This window comes from Tupaia chinensis, unplaced genomic scaffold (assembly GCF_000334495.1).
Source record: "Tupaia chinensis unplaced genomic scaffold, TupChi_1.0 Scaffold000644_1, whole genome shotgun sequence".
Classification (NCBI taxonomy): domain Eukaryota; kingdom Metazoa; phylum Chordata; class Mammalia; order Scandentia; family Tupaiidae; genus Tupaia; species Tupaia belangeri.
The window spans coordinates 6969422-6979019 of NW_006160165.1; the positions used below are offsets into that span (position 1 = coordinate 6969422).

The following is a 9598-nucleotide window of genomic DNA, read 5'->3' on the forward strand; positions in this document are numbered from 1 at the left end:
GGGGAAAGAGAAAAAGCACTCCCCAGAGGGGATGGGTACACTGCAATCCCTTCTCCTCTCATTTTCCTCCTAGGATCTTGGGCACGTGCATACACGTGCCCAGCATGATTCTCAACTACCAGGTCCAGGACTCAAATCACAGTCAGCCATGTGGAAGTCTAGCAATATAACTGCTATGCCATCTGTTGGTCCCCGTAGTATCTTTTGATCACTCAAAATATCTTCTAATTTCCTTGGTCATTTCTTTTTCACTCAAAGAGTTATCCAGAGGTGTACAATGTCCACACATACTTTAACCTATCTAATGATCCTCTTGTTACACTGCTAGTCGAATGCTAGCCCACTGTTCATGGTCTGCAGACATACTCTGCATCATTCCAATCCTTTGACACGTGCTGGTCTGGTTCATGACCCCTTTTAATAACACTCTGTGTGTCTTTGAAAATGAACATGTATGCTTCGCCGTCGGAGATACTGTTCAGAATACAGCTGTCGGGCCATCTGTACGGCTCCAGTCTCGTACCTCCTCCTGCTCATCCAGCTGTTCTGTCAGGTCCTAAAACACGTGTGAGCATTCTTCACTCTGGAGGTTTGCTTCTTTTCCTTTGTTTATTTTTGCTTTTAATATCCTGAAACACATTGGTAGGTGCACAAACACATGGAAACTATTGGAACAAGTCGGTAAGTGCAGGGACACATAAAACCACGGGACACGTCAGTAGGCGCACAGACATGGACACGTAAAACCACTGGAACACGTCAGCAGGTGCACAGACATGGACACGTAAAACCACTGGGACACGTTAGTAGGTGCACAGACATGGACACGTAAAACCACTGTGACACATCAGTAGGCGCACAGACATGGACACAAAACCACTGGGACACGTCAGAAGGTGCATGGACACGTAAAACCACTGGGACACGTCAGTAGGCGCACAGACATGGACACGTAAAACCACTGGGACAGTCGTAGGCGCACGGACACGTAAAACCACTGGGACATGTCAGTAGGTGCATGGACATGTAAAACCACTGGGACATGTCAGTAGGCGCACAGACACTGACATGTAAAACCACTGGGACAGTCGTAGGTGCACGGACACGTAAAACCACTGGGACATGTCAGTAGGTGCATGGACATGTAAAACCACTGGGACAGTCGTAGGCGCAAGGACACGTTCGATCGCCTTCTTGGTGAAACAAACCTTTGACCACTACGTGGCTCTCACTTGAGTGTGCGTCCGTTATGTGTACTCCAGACTGGAGGCACGGAGTTCCCTAGAACGCTCTGGGAGGACGTGAAGGAGTGTGTGCTACGTGTGTTCTCATACAACCACCAGGAACGTGGTAAGGTTGGAGAGCTCTCCATCTGAACAGCCAAGGCCAACACGCAGAGCAGAGGCATCGTGTTGCAGAACATGGGCTCTATGTCTCTCCCCGACTGCTCCAAGTGTGTGCTTTGAGAACATGTTTACCAGAAGGTTCTAATCTCTTCTCAGCAGCTAAAAATAAGCTAGTCAAGCTGTCAACATTCAACTATCTGAAAACCAGAACTATCAGCAAGTTACACCAGTCGGCTTTCACACCACCTCATGAAGCATTTCAGTAAGCTTACTTTATTTATTTATTTTTGGTAAGAAAAAGGTCATTTATTAAGTAAAAGTGAAAGTAAACTCCAGAGGTAGGAGCAGGCCTGAGTGGACAGAGCTGCTCCAAAGGCCCAGCAGGTTACTTATTTAAGGCAGCACACACTAGGTGCTTTCATTTATTCCACGGCTTTTCTGGGAAGGGAGAGACATCGTAAGTTATTAATGATGCTTTTACCCAGCCCTGTTGGTAGAATAGAGAAATGTTACAAGCGACAGACAAATGACATTTCTCCATGTTTAACACGACAACACAGTCAGTGAAGACTTAGCATATGGTGTATACATCTCAAACTAAATGGTAGAAAAAACCATGTCAGTATTTACTGTCAATTCAAAACTGAAAGGAAAAACAAAGAAGAAAATGAATTACAAAAGTAATCAATGTGAATAAAAACAGTAAATAAGACTTTAAATTGTAATCGCAAAGGAAACCAAGCAAATACAGAAAAAATCTGTAAGCTATACAAAGAACGTAAGTAGGAAATACTATTCACAGCTTGCCGTACAATAAATAATGCTGGGGGCGGCAGCTGGCTGGTGGCTCAGGGCGCTGGTGTGCACATGGCCGACTGTGGTTCAAGTCCCAGGCCTGACGGCTTGCTTTCTCGCTTTCCCCCTCTCTCTCACTCTGCCCCTCTCTGGTCAAATAAATAATTACGTATATTTAAATAAAAATAATTCTTACAATAAATAAATAATGCAAAAAATGTCTTCTTTTCCACAAATTCATACTAGAAATGACTTACCCCAGCTCTGTCATGCCGTCTACAAACTCCTGTTTGCTGAATTCACACTGAGTTGCTGCCCTGAATTTCCACGCTATCACCAAAACGCTGAGGCTGGCAGGGTCTAGGCTTAAGTCATCACAAAACTGTTGAATCCCATCAATTCCAATTTTGTTTTCGTCTTGTGGGTCTGTAGTTAAAATCGGGAAGAAGAAGTCACAGTATTCCAAAGAAGTCTGATGAGTGGTTCGAATCACGGCACTGCTCTATTGCACCGACCAACGTGCCCAACGTGCCCAGCTGTCTGTGGTATGCAGAAGAGAGCGAGCAGCAAGCAAGCCCTATCAGAAAAGCTTGCTACAGGCCGTGGGCACTGGCCAGAGATAAAGACAGACAAAGCCCAGACGCACCCGCAGGAGGGATGGCCGTGCTGCAGCCCTTCTCCTCCACTCCCTCTCCAGACGTCAGGCGCCCTCGCACGGTGTCTGCCGTGTCTTCCAGGGTCTGACGGCTTGCTTTCTCGCTTTCCCCCTCTCTCTCACTCTGCCCCTCTCTGGTCAAATAAATAATTACGTATATTTAAATAAAAATAATTCTTACAATAAATAAATAATGCAAAAAATGTCTTCTTTTCCACAAATTCATACTAGAAATGACTTACCCCAGCTCTGTCATGCCGTCTACAAACTCCTGTTTGCTGAATTCACACTGAGTTGCTGCCCTGAATTTCCACGCTATCACCAAAACGCTGAGGCTGGCAGGGTCTAGGCTTAAGTCATCACAAAACTGTTGAATCCCATCAATTCCAATTTTGTTTTCGTCTTGTGGGTCTGTAGTTAAAATCGGGAAGAAGAAGTCACAGTATTCCAAAGAAGTCTGATGAGTGGTTCGAATCACGGCACTGCTCTATTGCACCGACCAACGTGCCCAACGTGCCCAGCTGTCTGTGGTATGCAGAAGAGAGCGAGCAGCAAGCAAGCCCTATCAGAAAAGCTTGCTACAGGCCGTGGGCACTGGCCAGAGATAAAGACAGACAAAGCCCAGACGCACCCGCAGGAGGGATGGCCGTGCTGCAGCCCTTCTCCTCCACTCCCTCTCCAGACGTCAGGCGCCCTCGCATGGTGTCTGCCGTGTCTTCCAGGGTGCTGGGTCCAGCCCCTGGGCTGTAGTCTGCCACACAGGGCCCCACTGGCCGGACCTCATGCCGTCTGCTGCCCTAATAAGCGCCACTTTAAGCCTGGGTTTCTGAGGTTTGGGGGTGGATCACGGACACTTTAAAGCTGGGTTTCTGAGGTTTGGGGGGGCGGATCAGGGACTTCATCCAGAAACACTTCAGTCCCCCTAAAGTGAAATACAATCCAACCTACAGAATTTCAGAGGACTCAAAGGCAAACCGCTACAACAGTTACTGTGGTCAGGAAGTGCCTCTAACACTTGAGCTTGTCATGACTCACCAAAGTAGAGGAACTATTGACGTTTGCTTGTTAAGGTATTTCACGGGCCGGCTCTAAGGACACCACACAGGTGTCATGTCCCCAATCACTTAATTCAGGCACCCACACCTGACAGCCTTGCAGTGCAGGTTGCCTGCCATGTTCCATTTATAAGAGTGAGAACTTGGGGGGACTAGCAGTTGGCATAATGGCTATGTCACTGGACTCCCACGTAGTTGACTGTGGTTCGAGTCCCAGACCGGGTGGCTTAAAATCACACCAGGTGCATGTGCGTGCGTGCCCAAGATCCAGAGGAGAATGGAGGAGGAGGGATTGCGGCACGGCCTTCCCCCCGGGAGGTGATTTCTCACTTTCTGTCTCTCTGTCTCTATCTTTCTGACGAGCGCACGTGCCCTATAGCAAAACCCTCTATACCCCCCACCATAAAAAATAAAAAGAATGAGAACTTGGCAGTTGTCTGTCAGAAACTCCAACAGAAAACACTATTAAAGGGTCTCGCAAGACCTCACCAAGCTAGGTTTAGTGATTTCAGACTCTGTGTGATTTCAGATGGTGACCCCACTGTCAAGTGCACATTCTGTTGTCTGCAAACAGAAAACCTGCAGCTCCAAGTGCACAAGTAAAGACCGGGCCAGCAGGTACGGTGGTGTAGCTGCTGCATTCCCACAGGGCTGTATGCGGTTTGAGTCCCGGACTTGGTGGCTCGAAAATCACGCTAGATGCTTATGTGTGCAGAACCAAAATCCCAGGAAGAGAAGGAACTGCAGCATGGCCATCCCCCCTTGGGGACTGATGCCTCACTTTCCCTATCACTGTCTTTCTCTGGCAAAGCACACGCCCTAGGGCAAAACCTTAAAAAAATATGAAAGAAAGAAATACACGCTGGGCATGTTTGTGTGCGCGCACGCAGCCGAGAGGGGGATGGAGAAGGGGCTGCGGCGTGGCCACCCACCAGGGGCTAGTCTCTCACTCTTCCACTCTCTCTGCTGTAGCCCGGTGAGCACACACCCTTATGGCAAAAACCTAAAAGGAAGAAAGGATTACGTGCAAAAAGCTTTTCTTTCCCTTCACATGAAATTGAACTTGGTCATAATCAAGAAGCACACGCTTCATTACCCACATACATGTCGTTATCAAAGATGGTGACACACATTACGTGGAGCCCTCTGGCCCTGTCCTCTAATGCTGAGAAACCACCGCACCGTGGCCTGTGGGACAAAGGTCCTGTCTCCCAGACCCGCACCGTGACGCTTGGTGGACCATCTGCACCGAGGTTGAGTGCTATGAGTCATCCTGGACGTGTGCGTTCACTTGTAAATGTGGCCCTAAAAACCGAGGTCACATCTGTCTAAAGTATTTGTACTCTATTTTGTTGTGGTTTTTTTTAGAGGTTTATGCCTTAGGGGGCATGCGTTTGCTGGGGGAGGGGAAGTGGGGGAGGGACACGGACAGAGAACGGGAAAGCGAGAAATCACCCCTGGAAGGGACGGCCACTCCGCAATCCCTTCAACATTCTCCTGGGACCTTGGCATGTACACACACGTGCCCAGTGTGATTTTTTCCAGCCACCGGGTCTGGAGCTTGAACCGTGGTGGGCCATGTGCGAGCCTGGCAATGTAGCTGCCGTATCACCTGCTGACCCGCTTTGCTCTCTAGTCTGTCCGTCGGTTTGTTTGGAGAGGTTTTTGCTGTAAGGCGTGCACGCTCGCCAGACAGACAGAGGCAGAGAGACAGAAAGCGAGAAATCACCCCCCGGGGGGAAGGCCACGCCGCAATCCCTTCAACATTCTCCTCTCGGGATCTTGGGCACAAACACACATGCCCCAGGTGTGAACTGTGGTTGACTGCATGGGAGTCTAGTGACATAGCCATTAGGCCAACTGCTGGTTCCTGTTCTCTATTTTCGGCCCCCACAATGATTACACCATGCCTCCACTTAAATGACTGAAAATGCAGGGATAAAGTTACAGAGCGACGAGGAGAGGGAACTAAGCTGGAGCGTGCCGGCTCACGGCGTCATTACACAGTGCGTGACTGGGTGACGTGAGGACCTGTGCAATCGCGGCGCTCCCTGCAGGCCCAGCGCGCACCGATGCTTAGATAGGTGCCTCACGTTTTGAGAACTGTAAGTACACATCTGGAATGCTTTTATATTGTGTTAATTTTTAAACAGAGTGTTTCTGAACCAAGATGAAAAGAATACAATTTCCAATGTGTTTTTCGATCTAAACAAAGATGAAAGTATCATGTGGTATTCTCAATTGAAAATAAACAAGAATTTAAAATGTAAATTAACCTGAGACCAGCAGATGGAATAACGATTATGTCACTGGACTTCCATGTAGTTGATCATGGTTCAAGTCCCAGATCCAGTGGCTTAAAACTCATGCCAGGCACGTGTGCATGCACGCCCAAGATACCAAGAGGAGACTGGAGAAGAGATTGTGGTGTGGCCATCCCCCCGGGGATGATTTCTCGCTTTGTCTCTCTGGGGAGCGCACGCATCCTATAGCAAAAACCTCTCTAAACACACACACACACACACACACACACACACACACGAATAAACAAACAAACTATGTAAATTAGTCTATTTGTGCTACGCCTATTTAAAATGAGGGACTGGTTTTGTCACTGTGTATTGAAGTTCTGGGAAGTGGAGCCTTAAACCCGCTGCAAAGAGAAGGCAAGCGAGTCAGCCTTGGAGTGCCGCAGCCTCTCCTGGCCCTGGCCCGGGACAGCCCTGAAGGCTGAGCGGACTCGGGTGACGCCTGATCTCACTTCAGAACTGCCGTCATAGGGACCAGCGTGGTGGTTAGGGTGCTGGACTCCCACAGGGCCGACCACAGTTCGAGTTTGGATCTGGTGGCTTAAAATTCACACTGGCAAGTGTGTGTGCATGTCCAAAATCCGGACAGGGGAACGGAGATAGGACTGTGCCATCGCCATCCCTCCTGGGAGGTGATTTTTCACTGCCCCTCTCTTTCCGGCTCCCCCTGCCCTGCCCCGCTGCACCTGCTGCCCGGCTGCCCCGGCTGCCCCCGCTCCCCCGCCCCGCACCTCTGCACCTGCTGCACGGCTGCCCCGGCTGCCCCCGCTCCCCCGCCCCGCACCTCTGCACCTGCTGCACGGCTGCCCCGGCTGCCCCCGCTCCCCCGCCCCGCACCTCTGCACCTGCTGCACGGCTGCCCCGGCTGCCCCCGCTCCCCCGCCCCGCACCTCTGCACCTGCTGCACGGCTGCCCCGGCTGCCCCCGCTCCCCCGCCCCGCACCTCTGCACCTGCTGCACGGCTGCCCCGGCTGCCCCCGCTCCCCCGCCCCGCACCTCTGCACCTGCTGCACGGCTGCCCCGGCTGCCCCCGCTCCCCCGCCCCGCACCTCTGCACCTGCTGCACGGCTGCCCCGGCTGCCCCCGCTCCCCCGCCCCGCACCTCTGCACCTGCTGCACGGCTGCCCCGGCTGCCCCCGCTCCCCCGCCCCGCACCTCTGCACCTGCTGCACGGCTGCCCCGGCTGCCCCCGCTCCCCCGCCCCGCACCTCTGCACCTGCTGTAGGGGCGCCCCTGCTCCCTCTGCCCCCCGCCCTGCCGTACCTCTGTACCTGCTGTACAGCTGCTCCAGCTTCCTCCTGTCCACGACATCCTGCACGGGCTCCCTGTGGGCCACATCTGGGTTCTGGAAGAAGCTGTTGGTGGCCTCGTCCAGTTTCCAGCCGCTCTGCGTCAGGCAGGAGATGGCCGCCCCCTCGCCCGCCTGTGTGCAGGCCATGAACTGGCGCACCTTGTCCTTCTGGGCTGACTTGAGCTTGTGCTTTGGAGAGAGGAAGCGAGGAGTGCTGAGGCATGGCTGGCCTGAACCTCTCCTCCCCACCATCGGCTCAGCGGGACTGTGTCCTGGCTGGGCCAGGAAATCCCGCTTTGGAATCACAGGAGGCAAAGCCTCAGTCCTCATCCGTTAAAAAGATCACAGTCTTGGGAACCAGCAGTTAGCGTAATGGCTATGTCGCTGGACTCCCACTTAGTCGACCGCGGTTTGCGTCCCGGACCCGGTGGCTTAAACTCACGCCGGGCACGTGTGCGTGCGTGCCCAAGATCCCGAGAGGAGAATGGAGGAGAAGGTATTGCAGCATGACCATCCCCCCTGGGGGGTGATTTCTCACTTTCTGTCTCTATGTCTTTCTCTGTCTGTCTGGCGAGCACACGCGCCCTATAGCGAAAACCTCTCAAAAAAAAAAAAAAATCACAGTCTTTTGAAAATTGAAGCAGCAGCAACACACACACGTCCAATCTTCAAAATCTACAGGAGCCAACTTTTTTCTTTTATTTAAGGTTTTGCCCTAGGGTGCATGCACTCCGGAGAGGGAAAGTGAGAAATCACGCCCCAGGGGGGATGGCCACGCCACAATCTCTGCTCCTCTTGGGATTCTGGGCACACATGCACATGCTCCCGGTAATAGCTTCAAACTGCTGAGTCCGGGACTTGAACCATGACTCCATGGGAGTCCAGTGCATTAACAACTAAGGCACCTGCTGGGCCCCCAGTATGATCTTCAAGCCATCAGGTCCAGGACTTGGACCACGGCTGGTCATGTGGGAGACCAGTGCCTTAAGCACCACGCCCTCCTGCAGGTCCTGAGAATCGACATTTTATACTAAGCACAGTGGGACGTGGCTGTTTGCTCTGTGTGAAGTGTAGCAGTATCTCCCCCAAATTCCCAAGGCGACATGTCCTGTGTCACGCAGCTAGCACTGAAGACCCAGCCGGACCTGCTGCATCCCAGGGCTGCAAGCTTGGGCTCCAGGGGACCGGGGAGTGGGCGTGGAAACATCCCGGCCTTGCGTCTCTCCTGTTTGTGAGAGCAGAACCTCGCTGCTGAGATGCACGCGCTAACCAGCACTGTCCAAGGTGACTTCCCTGAGTCCCTGCACAAGACGCCTGCCATGACAAACCAACATGGCCACCGCAGCCACAGGAGTGTGTGTACCCGGGACAGGAATAGAATGGGGAGCGGGGCGGGCCAGGCCGGCTGCTGAGTAACTGTCCTATACATAGCGCCACGAGACCAGGCCTGCCTCCCCTCCCCGCAGGGCAGCTCCGTCCCCACTTCTCTGAGGGGACGCCGTGGCACCACCTCGTGAGACGGCAGGTCAGCGTTCCGTAGACCAACATCGATTGCAATTCACGGCTGCAGGGGTGATGCCTACAGACGCCTTACACAGCAAGAGGACTCGGGCGCGACCCTGACCATGTGAAGATGCGGCAGCTCACAGAAGCAGTGCGTGGCAGCTCACAGAGGCGTGCAGACGCAGAGACTGAGAGGCACAGAGCAGGAAGGAGACCCGGCTACGAGGGGGCAGACACACACACCCTCCAGTCGCCAGCTGGGAGTGGAGGAAAGCAGGCCCGGACTTCCCAGCTGCCACATAAGGGGGGAGACAGGCTCAGCCAGGGAGTGGCTCTAAGGTGCAACGGGGGCTAGCAGATGGGAGGGTTCCGTCGCTGGACGCCCACGTAGGTCAGTTCTAGTCCCAGACCTGCTGGCTTACAACTCACAAACGCGTGCCCAAGATCCCGAGAGGAGAAGGGATCGTGGTGTGGCTACCCCCCGGGGGGTGGTCTCTAGTTTTCTGTCTCTGTCTCTCTGGCGAGTGCACACATCTTACAGCAAAAATAATTTAAAAAAATAATAAATAAAAGACGCAACGGCCGACGGGCTCCCAGCTGCCACACAGGCCCGCTCCACGGGCTCACAGCAGCAGCACACACCC

The 9598-nt window shown here is 52.8% G+C and overlaps 1 protein-coding gene and 1 long non-coding RNA gene across 3 annotated transcripts in view; both read right to left on the reverse strand.

Moving 5' to 3' along the window:
- Nucleotides 1-7846, reverse strand: part of DCUN1D2 (defective in cullin neddylation 1 domain containing 2) — a 24704-nt gene extending 16858 nt beyond the window's left edge. The window contains exons 1-2 of one of the 2 annotated variants that reach the window (XM_006159664.3): nt 7424-7846; nt 3039-3207 (exon numbers count right to left, since the gene is read on the reverse strand). In XM_006159664.3, the coding sequence (XP_006159726.2) occupies nt 3039-3207; nt 7424-7781 (527 nt within the window). In that variant the 5' untranslated portion in view covers nt 7782-7846. The remainder of the gene's footprint in view (nt 1-3038; nt 3208-7423) is intronic. The other variant, XM_027776214.1, reaches the window with a different exon arrangement.
- Nucleotides 1874-2832, reverse strand: LOC114009857 (uncharacterized). Its single transcript, XR_003551254.1, has 2 exons — nt 2399-2832; nt 1874-1989 (listed from the first exon to the last, which is right to left on the reverse strand). It is a non-coding gene; the product is annotated as an uncharacterized LOC114009857 (long non-coding RNA).
- Nucleotides 7847-9598: the final 1752 nt, after the last annotated feature.